The 22,228-nt window shown below is 42.5% G+C and overlaps 1 protein-coding gene across 7 annotated transcripts in view; it reads right to left on the bottom strand.

Annotated features, from left to right (window-relative positions):
• Positions 1-502: 502 nt before the first annotated feature.
• SMARCAD1 (SWI/SNF-related, matrix-associated actin-dependent regulator of chromatin, subfamily a, containing DEAD/H box 1) overlaps positions 503-22,228 on the bottom strand; it is a 53,837-nt gene continuing 32,111 nt past the window's right edge. For all 7 annotated transcript variants that reach the window (XM_067468590.1, XM_067468591.1, XM_067468594.1 and 4 more), the window contains 15 exons: positions 20,619-20,821; positions 20,206-20,296; positions 19,917-20,016; positions 18,767-18,826; positions 18,490-18,565; positions 17,144-17,279; positions 9,179-9,316; positions 8,394-8,489; positions 8,131-8,248; positions 7,681-7,802; positions 6,831-7,019; positions 5,631-5,749; positions 4,679-4,861; positions 2,307-2,416; positions 503-1,496 (listed from right to left, as the gene is read on the bottom strand). In XM_067468590.1, the coding sequence (XP_067324691.1) occupies positions 1,435-1,496; positions 2,307-2,416; positions 4,679-4,861; positions 5,631-5,749; positions 6,831-7,019; positions 7,681-7,802; positions 8,131-8,248; positions 8,394-8,489; positions 9,179-9,316; positions 17,144-17,279; positions 18,490-18,565; positions 18,767-18,826; positions 19,917-20,016; positions 20,206-20,296; positions 20,619-20,821 (1,803 nt within the window). In that variant the 3' untranslated portion in view covers positions 503-1,434. The remainder of the gene's footprint in view (positions 1,497-2,306; positions 2,417-4,678; positions 4,862-5,630; positions 5,750-6,830; positions 7,020-7,680; positions 7,803-8,130; positions 8,249-8,393; positions 8,490-9,178; positions 9,317-17,143; positions 17,280-18,489; positions 18,566-18,766; positions 18,827-19,916; positions 20,017-20,205; positions 20,297-20,618; positions 20,822-22,228) is intronic.

Genomic DNA, 22,228 nt, shown 5'->3' with positions numbered 1-22,228 from the left:
TGAAACAGGAGAGAATGCTACTGGAACATGACTATACAAGCACAAAAAACTCACAGCAACCCAATGATTCCGGCCATGAAAGCCTTCGACAACACATATATTATCTATAGTCTTACAATTCACTCTCTTTCAAGGAGTATTAAATATAAATATATTACTTTTGGGTACTCAAATGGTACCCTTTATCAGCTATGACTGGTATGCCAGATGTACCTTTTCCTGGCCAGATATGACTTGCTGGACTGTCCTTTGTATAAAGTAATAACTTTTCATAATACACTGACAAAATTCTGGAGTTCATTATTCCAATTCTTCCCCTTTTGAATTTTTTTTTTTTGGCGGACTTATTGTAATCATACTCTTTTAACTGATCATGATTTAAAATACAACATTGGCGTACACAAACTACTAGACCTAATATGAGTCTCATAAAAGATACTGAGAGATGTAGAGGAAGACACAATGACAAAAAAAGATCAATTACTCCAGGAAAGCGAAAGGATAAGAGTCAGGAAACACTTTATTGCATTTAATTAGATTATACTGGACCTATCCTTTTTATTGTGTTTTTGTACAGCGCACAGTATCTTAGACACTTCAGTTATAATCTTGCCTAGTCTCATAAAATTCAAAGAAGCTTTCTCTATAAAGCCACAGGATTACACCTTAACAAGAAACTCAGTCCATACATTCTTAACCTTACATAGTTGGACAAATGAAAAGTGATTAGGAACATTAAATTAAAAAATAATAATTTAATACATTTTCTGAAAATCATCAAAGGATGCTCTCCAGAAATATAAAGAGTCCCAGTTAAAGAATTCTGAAGAACCAGTACGAAGAAGGCCTCATTATAAAGTTACAGTATTTCGCTTAAAGTACATGTGATGACCCTGTTCCCTCTTGTCTTTCAAATAACCATTTAACAAAACACATCTGTGAGGGTCAAATTTTATTATGTGAACAAATTGCATACAAAACATTACAGTACTTCAAATAAAAACAAGCAAAGAGACAACAAATATGAGCATTTAAAATAAGGCACATTAAAAAAAACCACACATCCAGTGAAATAGGTTCTATATATATATTTGGAGGTAGAAATAATTACAAAAATATGGAACAATTTTAAGTCTTAGCTGTTCCATTACAATTGGGGTCCCCTTTAAAACTGCATTGGTGAGTTACCTTAAATGTTTTTATGCACTATGTTTTTGCCTCAATCTACATTTTGCCTTTGAGTACCAGTCTTTTTTTTTTTTTTTTGGGTGGGGAGGGGAGGAGGAACTATGTCATGAGCAAGACAACAGGTAATTACAAAAAGTTAGAAATGTCCATACAAATGTATTTAATAACAAAAACGTCTTGAAGCACCACATTTTTATTTTTCCTCCAATAAAAAAAATATGTACAACGCCTCTCTTTACATAATTATTAGAGACCTAACGACGTTTTTAATAGGGTTGCTATATCAGCTGGAATGGCCCCTTCTTCCCCTGCAGAAGAAAAGGAATGTATCAGAGAGGCACATGTATGAAGCATTTCATAAAACACAGTGTTTATAACCTATACAATGAAAGCAAACAGTCAGGAACCAATTGCCCCAGGCCCCTAACACACGACCTCACACTTTGACACTTGTGTTTTGTTGCCAATTTCTTTCTTTCAGGAATTCCTTTAAGTAACGAAGAAAACAGTGAAACAAACAACCTCTAACTGGTTGCATGGCAGCATAAGGTAGTTGCACTCACAGGTGGCATTAAAAGCAGCAACCCAGCCCAATTAATCTAAGACATATTTAATTATATTTATATCTCTAGGTTTTCCCTCTGAGAAACTTAACATGTTTCTTTCTCCTCCCCATTTTATCATCACAACAATCCTAGGACGATTCCAAGGCAGACATTAGCTCAAGGGCAACCAATGCTCATCACAGCTAAATCTCAAAACTCTAACCACACTGATCCAAGGCAAGGAGATTAGACATTTCGCTCTTGGCCTTTCCGTGTCTTAAGATGATTTTGCAAACCAACAAACTTTCCTTTTGGCACTCCTTTTGTGTTGCAGATTAACTAAACTAGGTTTTGCTTGAACTGCAATTTATTTATGTAGTCAGATGTCTTTAGTCAGATGTGTTTGTTTTATTTGTAATCTTCAGGCTTGTCCCTTTGTAAGCTGCCCCGGGTCCCCTAGGGGAGATGGTGGTGGGGTATAAAAATAAAGTAGTAGTAGTAGTAGTAGTAGTAGTAGTTATTGTTGTTGTTGTTGTTATTATTATTATTATTATTATTATTATTAGAACTTACCTGCATCTGCTGCTGTCATGTCTTGTTCAAGTTTTAACTTCTGTTGGCTTATTTTGAGCATAGATTCTTCTATAGTCCCTTTACTTATGAGCCTTATAACTTTCACTTCTCTAAAAATGAAATCAAAAGACCCAATTAGGCCTGTCGGTTTTAGTTCGTTAATTCGTTATTTCGTAATTAAATCGTTATTTTTACCATATCCGAAGCGATTTTGAAACACATCTTCAAACCCAGAAGGGTTTAAAAATATCGAAACAGCAGCCCCATTTTTTTTACGAGCTTCAGCTCGTGTCGTTAATGGGATGGAGGCTGCTGTGCTGAGTGCTGCTGGTGCCTGGGAGCCAATCCGGCGCTCCCAAGCACCCCAGCAGTGAGTGCACCGTGGCAGGAGCCGACTGGATGGCGCTCGGGCTCCTGCGCCCCCCTCCTCCTCCTCCTCCTACCAGCTGTGTTGATGGAAGGGCGATGCTTCTGCGTGCCTCTAAGCAGGGAGCGTGCGCGTGTGCGCGCGTGTGCGCGCGTGTCCCTGCGATAAGGCTGCCTGGGGCGCCGCTTGGGCCTGGCAGGCGTCCCTCGCTGCCGCTTTGGCCGCCTTTGCCCGAGGCGGGTCTTAGCCGAGCCTTAAGCCCGCCGCTCTCTCTTGCCGGCTGCCTGGGCTTGTGCCTGCGCTGGTGCGCGCGTCCGGCGGCGGCGGCGGTGCTGCGGTCCCGGGAGCGGTAATGAGATGGAGGCAGCAGAAGGACGGCGCGATAAGGCAGCCGCTCTGCCCCAGCAGATTAAATTGGATGGCGCGCGCGCGCTCACCCGAGGAGGAGGAGGAGGAGGGCGCAGGAGCCGGAGCCGATCGGATGGCGCTCTTGCTGTGAGTTTTCAGGCTCTTTTGCTGTGATTTTTCAGGGCTGTATGTATGACCATGTTCCAGAAGCATTCTCTCCTGACATTTTGCCCACATCTATGGCAGGCATCCTCAGAGGTCTGTTGGAAACTAGGCCTGTTTGATCAAGAAAAAATTTCGATATTTAAAATACTAGGCAAATGGAGTTTAAAAAATGTTTTGTAAATATTTACGAAATTTCGTAAATAACAAAACATTTTTTTGGAAAGTTTTGTAAATATTTTAAATATCGAAACAAAAAAACACCCCAATTACGAATCGATTTTAGAAACAAATTTTTTCTTGATCAAACAGGCCTAGACCCAATGTTTATATAATTCTGTAAACCAATGTTACTGATTTAGCCAGAGCAACTTATTGCTTGCATTTCACTTTTTACAGAAAACAGTCTTGTGCCCTAATTTATATTTGAAGGGAGTTTGGTGTCCTCTTAAACACACCTCTCTAAAGAACTAATATCTACTTAAATAGAAATGTAATGTTCGTTTGTGGGATTAATATAACTTTAAAACCACTGGACAAACTGACACAAAATTTGGACACCACACCCCTAACAGACCAACGAGTAACTATTACTCATAAATCCCTCCCAAAAAACAGCAGTAAGGACTTAAAAACTCCAAAAAGCTAAATGACAATACAGCACCTGCACAAAAACAACAGCATCCCCTAGACCAGGCCCTTTAGTGGAGGAGGATGATTTAAATGCCCTGCTTCCAAGCTGCAAGCTTGCTTCTTTTCGGATTTCTTTGAGAGCATCCTATTTCCTATTCCTGGACTGCAACTACTAGCAATCCTCCAGATAGATAAGATATATAGATTAGATAGATAGATATAGATAGATAGATCAATCAGGAGGACTGCAGGGGGTTACAGTCCAAGAATAGGTAGAGAAGAAAGGAGGGAAAGAAAAAAAGGGAAGGAAGAAAAGGGGGGGGAGGAAGGAGAGAAAGAAGGAGATAAAGAGGGTGTAAAGGTTGGCCACAGCAATGCATGGTGGGTACAACTAGTATCACTATAAACTTAATTCTGAACTACCTGAGTGAAAACACTTGTTTCCATGCAGTGGCAAGAACAACTAAACTCTCTTCAGGAATCCAAACCAGGATTACCATAAGCTTGTGAGAGGGAGAAAATACACTGGCCCTGTTTCTTTGATCATCAACTCTTAGCACATAGAGAACAACCATCTGAACCGAAGAGCATCTCTTCAACATTTGGAGACTTTTTCTGTAACTAGGAAGCATACTCCTAGGAATGTGAAAAACCTTCTTGTATAGCAAAGAGTTTCTTCTCTAGAGCAATCAACTGGTTTACCATTTAAGTATTGGTTGGAGATACATGGGAAACAGATGCAAGCTTTATTCAACATGATACGTCACTTATGCCAGTTTACACTCACCCATCCTGTATGAATTCAAAACGTATGTAACATATAACTCTGCTCCAGTCATACATTTAACAAAAAAGTCCATACCTGGTTTGCCCTACTCTGTGACATCTGTCTTCTGCTTGCTTGTCATTATAAGGGTTACAATCAATATCATGAAGAATGACCACATTGGCTGAGGTGAGATTAATCCCAAGACCTCCAGCTTTAGTTGAAAGCAAGAAAATGAAGATGCCCATATCTGAATTGAACTCATCTATCAGATGTATCCTACAGAACAGAGTGAAAACAAAATATTCATTAGTGTGAAACTTTGGGTTGCCTTCCACAATTTTACCACATTATAGGGAAAAATATACCCATGCCTGTTCACATGGATTGAGGCATCAAGTGTGTGAGCAAATGGCCCATCCCTGACCTCAGCCCACAGACGTGGTTTTCCTATTACCTCAGTCACAAAGTATTTCAATTGCGCCAATGCACATTTTAGTTGTCATCCACTGAATTTAGATAAACAAATCAATGGCATACATGAACATGCAATCAGTTTCAAACTTCTTCGTTCATCTTATCAGTCACTTACAGTTTTCTTTTCAGTTACTCTGTTTGCTATTAATTATAGATCAACGGGCATTGTACGTAATACAGATAAACCGCAATTAGTGAAGTAGACAAGTTCCTGAACATTACTTCTTTAGCAGAAAATTTGGAACCAAAGGTAGAAATAAAAATGGAAATAATGGGGAAATGTTCCAATGCCAAAAAAGAACAATTCAATGTTTCACTGAAGGGTTTTTTTTTTAATTCAAAGCTAATAGTATTCAACACAAAATGAAATGACTAGATCAGATATGCCTTGCATTAGTAAACAAGAATATTTTGAACCTTCTAGAGACCACTGAAATGTTTCCTCCAAACTACATCTGAGGTTTTGTCCAAACTGCATCCAAATACCCATAATCAAATCCAAATACAAGAACATTAATATTAGCTGGACCTGCTTATGGTGTTCTTGTATTATCACTGTGGTTTTACCAACCTGTCAGCAATCTGTGTTTTTCCATCCAGCCTAAGGTATCGATGCTGCTCATGTTTCAGAAGAATTTCTAGGATATCCAGCATCATGGTAAACTGGCTAAAAAGGACAACTCTATTACCCTAAAGGAGGAAAGAGCAGATTTATAAGTAAAACCACATCCTTTCTGAGAACCAGGAGTACAAAAAACTGGAGATATTTTTCAAGTATCTATTTCAGTTTGATGCATATATGACTTGAATCAGAGTTACCTGAAAGTCCGCATTCAAAAATTAAGCAGAGAGAAAAGACTATCTCATTCCCATCTTTGCCTGATGACAGTCCACTACTAAATAAACCTCTACTACGCTAGTAGTAAAGCAAAACTTGACCACACTAAGCTGTAGGTAAGTGAAATAGATAAAATACATTGACACTGGTCCAAGAGTAATCATATTATTGGTCTAAAACAGTCTAAAAAGATACATGAATGTAAGTACAATACTGCAGACAGTGTTTCTGTCAGTTTCTGCAGTTGGAGCTCTAAGGTATTTTGTAAACAAACCTTTGTGTAGGTTGTTGTGTGTTTTCCGGGCTGTATGGCCATGTTCCAGAAGTTATCACAACCTCTGGGGATGCCTGCATAGATGTGGGCAAAACGACAGAAGAGAATGTTTCTGAAACATGGTCACACAGCCCAGAAAACTCACAGCAACACAGTGATTCCAGCGATGAAAGCCTTCGACAACACAAACCTTTTTGTTTCAGATTTGAATATTCAAGAACCTAATGCACATTTTTTTAAATATCTGCACCTTCAATTTCTATGATACATGATGCCACCCTTTCTCCAAGGAAGCTGAAGCCACCTGTTTACATATTTAAGGATGGTACACTATCATAGACGCAATGAATGCCAGTCAGAATGATGAACAGGGTTAATAATCAACATAGCGAGGCTAGTGAAAAAAGAGTTCAGAATAGTATGAAAAATGCTGGCACATTAGATATGGTTAGTATTATGCCTATAATGCCACCTAAAAAACTTCACAGAGATTTGAAACCAGGATTTCCATATCCAAGCCTGACACCCTTAATGGTTTCTACAGGCTTTTATGCAATCAGAACAGGAGATAGTTGAGTTCATTACACTGCAAATATGACACTACAAAATGTTATAAATGTAGCATTACAAAATGTCCAGGATACACAGGTAAAACCAACCTTTTCTTTGAACTCAGTTAAAATGTGTATCAATGTTCTAAATTTTCCAGAATCCAAAATAAGGTCCATCTCAAGTTTGAAGTCATTGATATTTGCATATTGTTTACAAAGCAGATGCAATTCATAATCTGTCATTACAGACATATCTTCATATATAAGGTCAGGGTTTGCTTCACAGTGCGTAGGTTCCTAAAAACAAACAGGTAGAAATTGAGGGAGCTGTTTAGGAATTAATGAGATCATTCAAAAACAAATACATTAACAGTTGTGCATATAGTTATAAAACCATCACACCACATATGAACTGTTGATCACAGGATTAGCACAATAACTGTTTTTCAGACATAATGCCAATACGAAGCCTTATCCCTATTTTAAATTGGACTGTGCAAATGGTGAAGGTGTAGAAGAGGAGAGTCTTTTGGAATCAATGGATATGGGGAAACATTAAATTCCAACATGGTGTTAATCAGTTTTAAAATATCCAAACCTCTCTTGATCATATGCAAGAAGAGAGAAAAGGAGACCTGAATGTTCGTTGTGGATCCTGCATTTTACACTGAACTGTGCTTTAGACACAACCAATGAATCTCATATTCACTTTCTATTTATCATCCTTTCATGATAGATCATAAAACATTTCACCCTTTATTTATTTCTTCCTACAATTTGTGACACGTTTACAACTGCACCAATCTTTTGCTAAAGATACTCTGATTATTATTTTTTTTTGCCTTGCTCAAAACTGTTCCTTAATGCCAAACACAGGCATGAATGATTGCTGTTTGGCTCAATCCCAGACATAAAAGGCACCAATAGAACACTGTAGCATTTAAATCTAGCATCTTACCTTGAGCATGAGTTGTGACATCACCTTAAGTTTTTCAGATGTATAATACTGGCGATGTAAGAGAGGATGGTTGGCCATTTTTCTTAGCTGCATCATTACATTTCCCATTTCTGTATTTTTTTCTATAAACAAAAAAGGATGGACAAATTATAAATTATACTACTACCTCCAAGTGTGTGCAGTAAAATTTGTTGGCACTCCTTCTCCTTTTTGAGAGCCTGGCAATAAATACTAAGTGCTTAAGGCAATCTTTCAGGGGACGATACAGGCAAAACTACCACTGTATATTCCAAGCTTAAGGAAACTCCATGAAATTCATGGGATCCATCTAAGTTGACAGGAGATTTGAAGGCAACACACTCCTGCAAACTCAACAGAGGTCAGCAACTTATTTTGTAGAACAAAATGGGAATGGGGGAAGGCTGGAGAGAAAAATTACAACATTCTTACCGTGACTGTCAATAGATTTCTTTAAGGAGCTGAAGAGGTCTTGGTATAGCTTTTCTTGTTTCTCAGACATTTCACACCACTCCACAATATCCTTTTTGGGAGGTAGCTGTTTGAGGACCTGGTGGGCCAAAAACAAACTTTTAAATAATTTGGGGACTAGACATGGGTCATAATATACACTGGCTTGGAAAATAGTTCTGTTTAAGAACCAATCTGATTTTTTCGCACTGTAGCAATTTTAGTAATTTAAAATGAAAACATACCTCTTCCTTTACTCTTCTCAAGATGAAAGGCTTGATTATCTGCTTGGCGTGTGCAATTCTCTCTTTTTCATATGCACTGTGTTCCTCAGAGGTCTTCTAATAAGAAAAAGCAAAAGCAAAAAACATATACAGTGCAATCAAGCTACATGAACCTGAATTAAAATAGTATTTATCCCAGTGTAATGCGATTAATGCTCTGGTGAATGTAATATTATGATAAATAGACATGATTTCTAAGTATAAATATTTTGCTCTATGAAATACTGCGATGTATGGATTTGATTTTTAACACGCTCATCTTTTATACATATTCTTGCCCAACATTGGATACTTCCTTAGCCTGCTGACACAATATATTATATTGTGCTTTTAATGTGTTTTAATTTGTTTGACTCCTTGTACTTATTACGTCTACTTAGTCTTACCCTTGACTTTAGTTTGTTTGTTATTTATATTGAGTTATTTGATTTCTTCTTTGCTTTGATTGTTGTTTATTTGTTTTTTGGCATTGAATGTTTGCCATTTTTGTTCTTTTTGTAAACCACCCTGAATCCCTGCAGGGAGAAATGTTGGTTTATATTATTATATATTATTTATATTATTATTATTGATATTACTATACCCACTAATTATTATTTTTAAAAAGGGATAATTATGAAGCTGTCAGGGTAAAGACACAGGGACATGTCTCTGAAACATGGCTTTTAATTGTCTGTTAGGATAAGATATAAAAACCCAACAATCTGTGCTTATGAGCAGTTAAAATACACTCGAAATATACTTACTGTTTTAGAAGAGAATATCCTCCGAATTTCACTGGTGCTACTACTGAACATGTGCGGCATCACAAAATTCAAGAGAGACATCAGTTCCAAAAGATTGTTTTGCACTGGAGTTCCTGTTAGCAGCAAACGGTTTTTTGCCTATTTCCAAAAAAAATAAAAAAATAACTGTGATTAAGTAGGACTCATGAAAAAAAAATTTTTTTTGTAAGATGGTGAAAGTAAGAATTATAAGTTGCTTACCTGTAACTGTAGTTTCCTGAGTAGTCACCTGTGAATTTGTACATTTGGTATTCTTGCGCTTGCGCAGTGCAACTTCCGGAACCTTCTAGAAAGTAAAAGAAGCATCTTAGCCCCAGCTAGACCCGCCCCCCCTCCTCCCGAGTATATATACCCCAAAGGCGGGGCTAGCCAACAGTTCTCTTCAACCGCAAAGCAGCTAGAAGGCGTGGCATGATACTCGAGGGGAGGAAGGGCGGGTATGTACAAATTCACAGGTGACTACTCAGGAAACTACAGTTACAGGTAAGCAACTTATAATTTCCTGTCGTAGTCCCTGTGAATTGTACATTTGGTAGACTAACGAGCTATCAGCACGGCCGGCGGGATCATGCCACCGCCGAGGATAGCACCGCTCTACCAAACTCTAAATCTCTCTCCGACGCCGCGTCAACCTTATAATGAGACACGAACGTCAAAGGAGATGACCAAATTGCTGCCCGACAAATGGCCTCTAAGGACACTCCCTTCATAAAGGCCACCGATGTTGCTACAGCCCTTGTGGAATGGCCCCTAACTTGCACAGGCAGGTCTTTCCCAGCCATGCGGTAACCCAACCGGATAGTAGAGACTATCCAAGACGATAACCTCTGGGAAGACAAAGGTAAGCCTAATGTATCTTTCCGATATTTAATAAACAATCTAGTCGTCTTCCTAATAGCGGCTGTTCTTTCCACGTAGAAAGCCAACGCCCTGCGAACGTCCAGTAGGTGCAAAGAACGTTCGGTAGGAGTGGACGGGTTTTGAAAGAACCCTGGTAACACCAACTCCTGGGACATGTGAAATCTTGAAGCAACCTTAGGCAGGAAAGCCACGTCCGTTCGCAGAACCGCCCTGTCCCTGTGAAACCTGAGGTAGGGGGGATCCACCCGCAGGGCACACAATTCACTAGAGCGTCTTGCTGACGTTATCGCCATCAAAAAGGCAGTTTTCCATGACAAGAAAGACAGGTCAACTTTAGCTAAGGGTTCAAACGGGGGCTTTGACAAACAGGATAACACGACCTCCAAGCTCCACGACGGGGTAATCGGAGCTACCGAAGGTCGAACATTAGCAAATCCCCTAAGGAAAGTTTTGACCAAAGGATCAACAAAACATGACTGTAAACCCGATTTTCGCCTAAACCACGAAATAGCAGCAACATAACATTTCAAAGAGGAATGGGATAAACCCGCTTCCGCTAACTGAGCTAAAAAATCCAGAACAACAGGAATAGGGGCCCTAGCGGGGTCGAGGTCTCTGGAGCGGGCAAAGGAGCTAAACCTAGACCACTTGTAAACGTAAGACCGCTTCGTGGAGTTCCTGTGAGCAGCCTCCAGGATCGCCAACACGGGTGCGGAAAGCGTCCCAAAGGGAACTACTGAGTTGGACCGATCCTCCACGCCGTAAGCTTCAGCTTGTGGACCTCTGGGTAGAGGACTCTGCCGTCCTGGGACGTCAGGAGGTCCACTCTGGCCGGAAAGCGAAAGAAGACGCCCCTCGCCATCTGGTGTAGGGGGGCGAACCACGGCTGTCGGGGCCACCAAGGGGTCACTAAAATGCACCGAGTGGCTTGTCTTTGGATCTTGGCCACTACCCTCAGGAGGAGGGGAAAAGGAGGGAATGCGTAAAAGGTTCGGCTCGACCAGTCCAGCAGGAAGGCATCCCCCAGACACCCCCTCTCGGGCGAGGCCTGAGCTCGGGCGCAGAACAGAGCGCATTTCGCGTTGGATTGGGTCGCAAAGAGGTCCACCTCCGGGATGCCCCAGGCTCGAAAGAGTCTCAGAGTCTCCCATTGGTTGAGGGCCCACTCGTGGTGGGTCAATGGGCTCCTGCTGAGTGCGTCCGCTAGCAGGTTTTGTTCCCCAGGGAGATGTGTCACCAGGAGGTGCACGCCCCGAGCGAGGCACCAATCCCAGATTCGGATGGTCAGATGTAACAGTGGGAGAGAGTGGGTGCCGCCCTGTTTGTTCAGGTAGTACATCACCGTGGTGTTGTCGGTGAGCACCTGTACTACCTGACCTCGTATGACCCTCTCGAAAGACATCAGGGCCCTCTCTACCGCCAAGAGTTCTAAGACGTTTATGTGAAGTGCGGTCTCTTCTCCTACCCACACGCCCTGAGCGACGAGACCTTGGGTATGAGCTCCCCAACCCATGAGAGAAGAATCCGTAGTGAGCACCACAGTGGCAGGAGGAGGATGGAAGGGGAGGCCCGCACACACCCAGAGGGCATCCTGCCAACATCGGAGGGATTGTCGAACTGGGGAGGGCAATGTGAGGTGTGTGGACGAGCTGTCCGTGATAGGGTTGAAAACTGAGATAAACCAAGACTGGAGGGGTCGCATTCGCAGCCTGGCATAAGGTGTGACGGAGGTGGTGGAGGCCATGTGCCCCAGTAGAATCTGGAGGTGTTTGGCTGTCACAAAGGGAGACTGGATGGTCTGCTGCACAAGGTCCCTCAGGTTGACGAAGCGGTCCCGTGGAAGGAAGACCCTCTGAGAGACGGAATCCAGCATGGCTCCGATGAATGTGATTTGCTGCGACGGGCAGAGGGACGACTTCTCGAGATTGACCACAAGGCCCAGCGACTGGAGAAGGGACAAAACACAAGATAATTGGGTTTGAAGCTTCTCTCGCGACCTCGAAACGATCAACCAGTCGTCAATGTATGGGTACACCGTAACGCCCCTTGTGCGTAGGTAGGCCGCCACCACCGCCATGCATTTCGTGAAAACCCGGGGGGCTGCAGACAACCCAAAGGGGAGAACATTAAAACAGTAGGCGTCATTACCTACCATAAAGGCTAAAAACCTGCGGTGGTGTTGGGCAATTGACAAGTGAAAATACGCATCTTTTAGGTCTATGGTGGCAAACCAAACACCCTCGGACAATAAAGGCAAGATGGAGGCAAGTGTCACCATCCGGAATTTTTTAGGCCGGATATGTTTATTTAGACCCCTGAGGTCGAGGATGGGACGCAGCCCACCTCCGCGTTTGCTGACCAAGAAGTAACGAGAAAAGAAACAATATGGAAACATCGAGGAACTTAGGGGTGAAACCGCACCCTTATTCAACATCATTTTAACTTCGTCTAACAGGGGAGCTGAAGGTGGGGTACACCGAATGTGTCCAACCCTTGGCTGGTCAATAAACTCAATTGAGTAACCCTGAGCGATGATAGAAAGCACCCAATTATCCGTGGTAATGCTTGACCAGGCTTGGAAGAAAGGAAACAATCTATCCTTAAAGTGGTGCACCCCCAGCGGCCCGGTTTGTATGGCAGGAACCAATCGCTCTGCAACCGGCAGAGGCGTCTCAACCTGTTCAGGATGATTCTCAGGAAGCAGCGCGTCAAAGACGCTTCTTAGGGCCACCCTGGCTCTTTGCCTTGTTGTTGAAGGGTTGATTGCGGGGCCTAGTAAAGTAGGGGGACTTTCTCCCGCCCTGGAATCTAGAGGGGTTATTATTCCTGTTTCTAAACGGGCCCCCATAAGAGTTCCCGTAGTTTCTGCGGAAGCCAGAGGAGGTTGGGTTCCACCTCTGGCGTTGCTGGGGGTAAGGCTGCCAGGCGTAGCCGAATTTGCCCGCGGCCTGTCTCACATCCTGCTTTTGTTTTAGATTGTCATCAGTTTGGGGATTGAACAACCCGTCCTCATGGAAGGGAAGGTCCTCCGCTAGGGCCTTCCCTTCTTCGGAGAGGTTGGAAGCACGGAGCCAGGCATGCCTCCTCATAGAGGTGGCGGTGGAATAGAGGTTGCCCGCGGCCTCGGCCATGTGCTTCGCAAAGTCTTTTTGCATCCTTGCCACCGCAAGACCTTCGGCTTGCAGCGCCTTAGGAAATCGTTGTTGGTCAGTTGGTAGCGCCTCGATGTAAGGCAAGATCTTTCCCCATAGGAAGGTCTGGTAGCCACTGGCATAAGTCGCACAATGCGCCATCCGGGTGAATAGCCCGGCGGCGGAATGCGCCTTCTTCCCTAAGGTATCTATTTTCTTGCCCTCTCTATCTGGATGGGCGGTTAGTGAATTTTTTGGGCGTTTCGTTTTCGCCACTTCGGCCACCACCGTGTTCGGCTTAGGTGGAGCCGTAACCCATTTTGCGGAGGAGACGTCAATTCTGTAGAGTGAGTCTAACCTTCTTGGGATGGCAGGAACCAGGGAGGGCGACATGTCGGCTACTTTAGCTAATTTCAAAAGGTATGGTAAGACAGGTAATGGGGAGGCAGGAGATATAACCTGTTCCTCGGACGGGAACATTGGATCCTCCACATGTTCGGGGGGTTTCGGGGCAGGAATATCCAATGCCTTTATCATTTTATCTATCAGTGCCGCGAACCGATTGATGTCAGCGGGATGTATAAATGAGGCACTTTCACCCTCCCCTTGTTGGGATGGATCCGGGGGCTCTTGTTCCGAGCCCGAGGTATCGCCTTCAGCGGTAGCTTGCCCAGGCCGCATAGGGGTTGCGTCCCCCTGTGACAAAGAAGCACTCACGGCCATAGGGCCAGTCTCAATAACACCCGCATGGGGAGGAGGGAGGGAAGAGGCCAGCACAGGGGCCGTAGCACACGAGGTCATATTATTTAACACAGACACTGAATTACATGAGTTCATGTCATTAGAGTTCAGCGTAGCCGAGGGTCCATAAGAGGAAGCCCTACCCTGGCCAGCGTGGGAAGTAGAAGGGCCTTCAGCCGATGTCGAGGGCTGGACCACTGGAGCAGTTATAGTTCCCGCAGGAGGCATCGCCACGGATGGTGCGGGGGGAGCCTGCAAAGGAGCCTGCACGAAGATCATTTGGCCCGTGGGTCCCATTTGCCAGAACCCGGGGCAAGGCAAGGGAGCCAAGGGAGGGCGCCCCCAACGCGAGGTCCTCACGGACCTGGACCGTCTGCTGCGCCTCGACCGCCCGGAGGAAGACGATGAGGAGGACGAAGAAGAAGATGATGACGAGGAGGAGCGGGTGCGCCTCGATGCCGAGCGGCGGCGGCGGCGGCGGCGCGATCTCTCGCTCCTCCGGGAGGGCGATCTGGATCTCCTTGGCCTCCTGCTCCGACGATGAGGCTGGCGTTGCGGCCAGGGTCCCGAAGCAGGAGCAGGGAGCGCCGGTATCGGGTCAGCGGTATCGGGGGCGGGCCCCTCCTCTCCCCGGGGAACCGCCTCCATGGCGGCGTCAGCGGAGCCCTCCAGTGTGCTCCCGACACCCGAGGAGGCAGGGTTGGTCAGAGCCTCCGGCTGCGGGATCGAGGGCAGCAGTAAGGGTGTCGGCATCGGGGAGGCTTCCATCCTCATCGGGAGCGGCATCGGCTCCTGAGCCCGGGTGATGGGCGGGGGCGAGAGGAGAGGCAGCGCAGAAGTGGGAGGTGCCTGGGACGCCGGCTCCGGGACCGGCGCATGCGCGACTCGCAGGGTCGAAGTCGCGACTGCCGCAAAGGGAGCCGGAGCCTGTTGCCTGTCCTCCGCTTGGCCGCCAGGAGTCGGGAGCGGCACAGGCTCGCGGTCGGGGCCCAAGGGCCTTCCCGCTCTTTCCAGCGGGCTCCTTCCCTGGAGGGAGGTATGGGCGCCATCTTGAGAGGCCTTAGACTTGGGCCTTTTGGACTTTTTCTTTGCCGCGGCCGCGGCCAGTGAAGGTAAGTCCTGGCGCTCCAACGTTCGCCCCGGAGTAACAGGCGGCAGCAAGGCCCTTTCGTAAAGGGCCGCTCGAAGCCTCGAGACCCTGTTCTTCCTCGTTTGAGGAGTGAACGAGGAGCAGATAGAGCACGCCTGGGTCGGATGGGCCTCGCCCAAGCAGGTGAGGCAAAGGGAGTGCCCGTCCGTATCCGGCAGGATATTCGGGCACTTCGTGCACTTTTTAAAAGAAGTGGTAGTAGCCATGGTTGTGGCTTGAGAATAATCAGAGGCCGGTCCGGGGTCAGGGCACCTTAATCAGTCCAACGAGCGTCAAATCCAGGGGCTAAGCAGAAGAGTAGTCGAAATCAGTCCAAGTCAAATTGTTTGTAGATCAGTCAGGAGTTTGAAAAGATCGAAATTCGAAGGTTCTCTCCGGCTATGCACACGCGAAGCGGATTAAGAGAACTGTTGGCTAGCCCCGCCTTTGGGGTATATATACTCGGGAGGAGGGGGGGCGGGTCTAGCTGGGGCTAAGATGCTTCTTTTACTTTCTAGAAGGTTCCGGAAGTTGCACTGCGCAAGCGCAAGAATACCAAATGTACAATTCACAGGGACTACGACAGGAAAACTAAAGTTTACAACATTTGAACTTCTGGGTCATTTTATCATATCTACAGCCATTTATCTGCTAAAGATTCAGATCAATAATAGCTAAATATCCAAAAAAGTTCTCTACAATCTATTGAATGCATAGCCAAGAAGTTATTTAGATGTGTGTAGTACACAAACACAGAAAATAAAAGACAGACTCCCCACTATGTCAAAACGACTCATGCAATTGATTGTAAAAAGAGTGGTTTCACATTCTGCCACTTGTGCAACAAGGAATTGGTTGACGATAAGTTTCCCCAATTCAAAGTGCAGGTCTACAAAGCCCTAAATGGTTTGGGCCCTGCCTATCTTCATGACCACATTTTCCCGTGAACCAGCGCGGACACTAAGATCTGCTGGGGAGGCCCTTCTCTTGCTTTTGCCACCGTCACAAGCAAGGTTGGTGGGGACAAGAGAGAGGGTCTTCTTGGTGATGGTCCCATGGCTCTGGAACTCCCTCCCCAGGGAGATTAGGCTAGCCCCTACTCTCTCCACCTTCTGCAAGGACCTTAAAACCTGGATGTTCAAGTGTGCATTTGGTTCAGCCCCTGTTCACGAGTGCTTAGCCCTAATTGACAGATAGATTATACTCAGCACTTTACCCCAAGCCCTGGCCCTATAGTCTATGTTTTTGCACACTCTCATACCCAGCTCTCATTAATTCTGATTATGTCCCCTATATTTCTGGTCCCTGGATATCGAGGTTTACTTCTTATACATTTAATAATTTTTACACCCTGTTGTTTTTTATTGTTTAATTGGATTGTGATAGCTCATTATGTTTTTCATTATGTTTTAGTTGGTAAACTTTGTTGTTGTCTCTGGGCTTGGTCCCACATGTAAGATGCCCTGAGTCCCTTCGCTGAGATGGTCGTTGTTGTTGCTATAATTATTATTATTATGAGTAAAAGCTGCTTTTTATAAACAGGAATCCCATATGTGAAAAAGCAAATAACGACAATCTTATGGTACTACGGGGCAAAGGCTTCTTCTCTCTTGGCCTTCAAAAGAATTTTTAATGAACAGATTTAAACTTCAATCCAAGGGAACAATTTAATGCCAATTTTAATTGTTTTTAGAATTTGAGAAACAAATACTGGTGTATCTGGATTAAATTATAATCCTGAGTATGCTTACTCAATACTAAATGCTACCTTGTTACTGTAATTTATTTAAGTACAAGACTGATTGATTTGATTCAGTTAATGGTGTTTGATTTGTTTATTTTTAATAGTTTGCATTAATGTCCTTTGTGTTACTGCATATGACATTAAATGTTTGCCATTTTTTTGCCTTTGGAAAGCGCCCTCTGGGGAGAGAGGGCAGGTTAAAAATAAAATGAATTATTCCTATAAGTATGGCATATGAAAATAATTTTCTTTTGACAGAATCATAATTTATTCTTGAACATTTTAAAAATGCCCTAAGTAAGGACAAATCAAAGTCTTACATTGATAGTCATCAGATGCTGATAGCGTATAGAACCCATGTTTTTTAACATGTGACCTTCATCAAAGATTGCATAGTTTAGCTTCATTCGTCGGAACAGGCTCCGATCATCTGAACTGCTAATTGCACAATTATACCTATCAAGAGAACAAACAATAACATATTTCTTCTTCTGTAAAAATAAATTACCTTTTGACAGTCATAAAATCTAGAAAGGCAGATAAAAAGATGCACTTTTAATCTTAATGTCTTGCAGCTAACACTCATTTACACATAACAGCTACTTAACTGTGGGACGGGTTTTTAATGGCTGTATCAAAGGAGTTTCCTTCTGCCATTTTCAGTCAGTTTGTCACTCCGATTTTAACCTCATTGTTGTTGGGAAAGTGTTTTCCACCAAGGTGTTCCTTCAATTTAGTGAACAGATGAGAGTCACTGTGTGCGAGATCGGGGCTGTGAGAGGGGTGGCTTAAAACACCCCAACCAAATGAAGTCAGCAACTCTTGTTTTTCATGAGCGGTGTGCGGACGTGCATTGTCATGAAGGAGACAGACTCCCACCATCAGCATCCCACAATGTTTGTTTTGGATGGCTCTGCGAAGTTTCTTCATGGTCTCACAATATATTCCATACCCATTTTGTCACAAGCTGTCTTGATATTACATCCTCTCCATAAAGGGAACAATTTCGCAATGAATTGCAGCGGCGTTCATACCCTTAGCATTTAGGTAGCATATTATAGCATGAACTTGGCACTTGGAGGGAAACGGAATGAGGACGCCCATCTCTAACCTTCACCACAACGGCAGTAGATGAGCTACTGACAACTAGCAGTGCTCGTTCGCTTCCGTTGGCTTCCCGCTACACGGAAGAGATACCAACTTCCCCCGTGAAAATTCCCTGCGAGAGCTACATGCCTTGTAACCTTACTTTCTGGATAACCCTCATGCAATTGACATTTTGGTTCCAAGTTCACTTTTCATGCCATCCTGGAGCACCAATTATTAGGCTTTTCATGAGCCAAAACAACACATAGGAACTCTGCAGCATGCACCACCACGAGCAAATGGTTATATCTATCCTTTAACGCTAACTATTTTCCACACTGTGACATTCATTGCATAGAAGAAGGAAATAAATGCCTCAGTGGGAATTCTACTAGAATTTAACCTCCTTCCTATAATTCCAGACAATACACAATGCGCCTCCTTCTTTGTATAGTAACAACCTGGACTTTACATGGAATGTCTGGATCAGATCCACCTTCATGATGAAGTGGGAAGATATGATAGAGCAAAATGCCTTCTGGGGAGAAAAGAAATAGCTAAAATTTCCTTATATGCTTACGTTGTTATGATCACATTGAAATCTACCGCTTTATTATGGATATCCATTCTCAGATGCCTCCTGTCATCCTGAGATCCTAGAAGGGAAAAATATTTCTCATTGCAGTTCTAGAAAACCCTAAACAAATAATTTGACTGCACATGATAATGCTCTTATGCGACACCAGTAGAAGCATTTCGGGCATATATGTTGCTTTTCTTATATGCCGTCTTGGTAAATAAATCGATTCAAAGGTTTGTGTATCAACTTACATTTTATTTTAAACAGAATTTCTTACCATAATAAAATAAGACTTGAAGTTCAGGACACCACAGGTTAACTTCTCTTATCCAGTTATCTAGTTTTTAAAAGAAGGTCTGAGTAATTACTGTGAAGGTATTTACAATTGCACATTCAGATCAACATGAGTCCCCACATTAATATACAATTCTAAAACTGTTTTAATAAATCTGTAATATGAAGATAGATTGAAAGGATCATCATGGTTAGCCATGAAATTCATTTGGCATCCTTCAGTCTGTTCACATCTCTCAGCTGAACTTGTGTCGCATGTATCTGAGAAATCCATTGAAATCAATTGTGTTTCTCTAAAGCAGTAGTTTCCAACCTTTTTGTGACTAGGGACCACTTGACCAGTGACCACTTTGACCAGGGACCACTCTCCAACATTAGTACCAAAAGGAATATGAATCAGTTTTTGGTCAACTTTAGGTTTGGTTTGGTTATTTAGGGTGCTGATTAAGAAAATTGCATTGGACAGACCACATCAGCTCTAGTTTCTGATACAGAACATATGCAATCCAGTACTTGCCATCTGCTCGCCCAAGGAAAACCATATCTAATAAGCCTCGGCACTTTAACAGGGTTTTGCGAGACCAGTTGCTCTCATTGCAATTGTGTAGTAACGGTGAGGCAGCGGACCATATTTTAGTTCTTGTGGACCACTGGTGGTCTACAGACCACAGGTTGGGAACCACTGTTGTAAAGAAATGAGTAAGATTCTCCTGCTAAAGCGTAATCCCATATATGCTACTCTAAATTCCTTGGGCAAAGAATAATACATGTATTTTTTAAAAATAAAACATTATAAAGTTATACATGTAAATCATTTATACCATCATGACAACAGCATTGCTGATAAACATGATACTGTACAAAGTGAAACAATGAAATCGACATTCCTGCATAGGCATGTAGTTTTTTTTTAAAAAAAAAATCAGAGCACATGAAGCAAATTCTATGGAAGTTTACTTGAAAGAGATTGGCACCACCCCTCAGAGTTGGACACGACTAGACTTAATGTCAGGAGAAACCTTTATCTTTACTTTACTTACTTGAAAGTTATGTGATAGTCAGTTCAGCTAAGCTCATTCCTATGTAACTTCTATTTAACTGCTGTCTTAAAAACTACTTATGACATATCTTACCTATTGTTGATGCTGGCACTACAATCAAATGTGGACCTGTATCATCTTTTTCATAAAGATATGCCAGAAATGCAATTGCTTGGATGGTTTTTCCTAAGCCCTATGTGAAAAGTGGAGCAAATATAAAACAGAATGTAATCACTATTTCAGATTGTGATTAGAAACCAACATTTCACTGTTTAACTTTGTTATGTGAGCTATTTTTGGTTGCAAGGTTGGAAAATGTAAAGTGCAAAAGAGCATAATAGAAAGTTATCTAATTAAATTAATATCTGAATTTTCAACTTACCATTTCATCAGCTAAAATGCCATTCAGTGAATGTTTATGCAAAAGTGCTAGCCAGTTTAAACCAATCTTCTGATATGGCTTAAGCTCCATGCTGAACATATAAAAGAAAGGACATCATTAAGTTCTCATGGAAACTCCAAATGGATGATCAGCAACTTATGAAATGATAGCAAGTCTCTGGAAAAGCTAGTCACATTGTGTATTTTTAAAAAATAATATTCAATACAGACAACCATTTACAAGAAAAAGAGAAATATAACTCCATGTAAGCCTTTAAGACTGGATGCACAGACTCAAGTAAGCTTCTGGCTGCCGCCCACTTTTAAAACCCAGTCTCTATTTAATTTTTGAAGACTGCTTTCTATGAATCTGTATTGTGCACACTTTCAGCAATAAAGAGAAATTGTACCAACCTTTGATTCAGAATGGAAGGCTGCTCAATATTCCATCCACCTCCCTCCTTTCCAGTGATTCTTGTCACTTGTTTGTTCAGTTTATTTGAGATCTCTTCACATTTATTCATTAGTTTTAAAACAACATCCCTTTCTCTTAATAATGTCTTGCAGTTCCATATAATATCTTCTGACAAGCCGTTGGTCCTACACATTTTTGTGAACTTAAAGGAGAAAGAAAGAAAAATATTAGCCACCAGTACGGAATCAAAACTAAATCAAAACCAGCTTTTTTTTCCAGTGTCAGGAGTGACTTGAGAAACCTCAAGTCGCTTCTGGTGTGAGAGAATTGGCCGTCTGCTAGGATGTAGCCCAGGGGATGCTCCGATTTTTTTATGCTTTACCATCCTTGTGGGGGGATTCTCTCACATCCCCAGCTTGAAGAAACTATATTAATAGCTCAGACTACTAAGCACTCTAGACTACTTACTCTTTCCAAACCAACTGGATCAGGTACTAACTCCTTATGAAAATTCAAGTAGACTAAGCACATGATCTATATATAATGCAGAATACAAATCTGTGGAAATTAATGTGAAAAAGGAATTGATTGTGCATTATTACCCTTAGCTGAAAATGCTACATTTTTCAACACTAATTTTGTTTTTAGCTATCACATTTAGTTCACTGTACAAAAAAGGAAAATCCCTATTTCAACAATAGAGGGCACTATAAATACAGAATTGAGGACATGGCACATTCCAGTAGATTTGCAACTTTTGGTCTGTGCTTTGTATCTATTTTTTAGGTCTAAACTGCAGACAACAAAGAAAATATTATTCACACAATAAACACACACACTCCTCCAAAAACAAATAAAATTAAAACCACTGAACAATCACATAGTCTTGGCAGGGATTTTAGAGGATGTATGGCCCTAGCTTGCCATGGTGGGCTACTGTGGATAAAATCTGCTGTATGTTAAACTATCACTGTCAAAGAAAGCTAAAGACTTCAATTTTACTACACCCCCCCCCCCCCCCATATAGAAGGGAGGGTACCCTTTCAAAGTTATAATAGCCAGGACAATTCTTGTCAAAGATCTGGCTGATATTCCAAGATTGCCTCTAGCACCAGAGAACCACCCTCCATGCTTGTCGAAACAAGGAAGTGACTCAAGGATATGAGAAAGAGAATGCATAATAAGCTGATATTTTCCTAATCCTGAAGTTGTGAGAGCCTTGTTGTGACCATTAAAGAAAATCAGACACTGCATCTATTATTCTCTTTCTACAGAAGTTAATCTCATGCATAATATGAAAGTCAATGGCCCTTTACAATAATAAAACTTTATTTTTATCTCGTCCTATCTCCCCAGGGGGACCCTTTCTGCTATCTTTTGCCTTGCCAAGATGTAGCTTGATGACTAATGCTCTCTTCAAATTCAGTTTGACAAAAAAGAAAAAAAGAAACTGCTCAAGTTAAAAAGCAACATCTCAATAATACCTTGACTTAATAATCTGATTATTTCCATGACTGAGTTTTTAACTCAAATTGTTCTCATCTCAAAGCATTCCCCCATTGTTTATTAGATGTTTTAAAACAAGAAAATATACTTTATAACAAATTAT

The sequence above is a fragment of the Anolis sagrei genome, chromosome 5 (assembly GCF_037176765.1).
Source record: "Anolis sagrei isolate rAnoSag1 chromosome 5, rAnoSag1.mat, whole genome shotgun sequence".
NCBI lineage: Eukaryota > Metazoa > Chordata > Lepidosauria > Squamata > Dactyloidae > Anolis > Anolis sagrei.
Note: the sequence above shows the minus strand (reverse complement) of the source record. Positions and strands in the feature narration are given on the sequence as shown.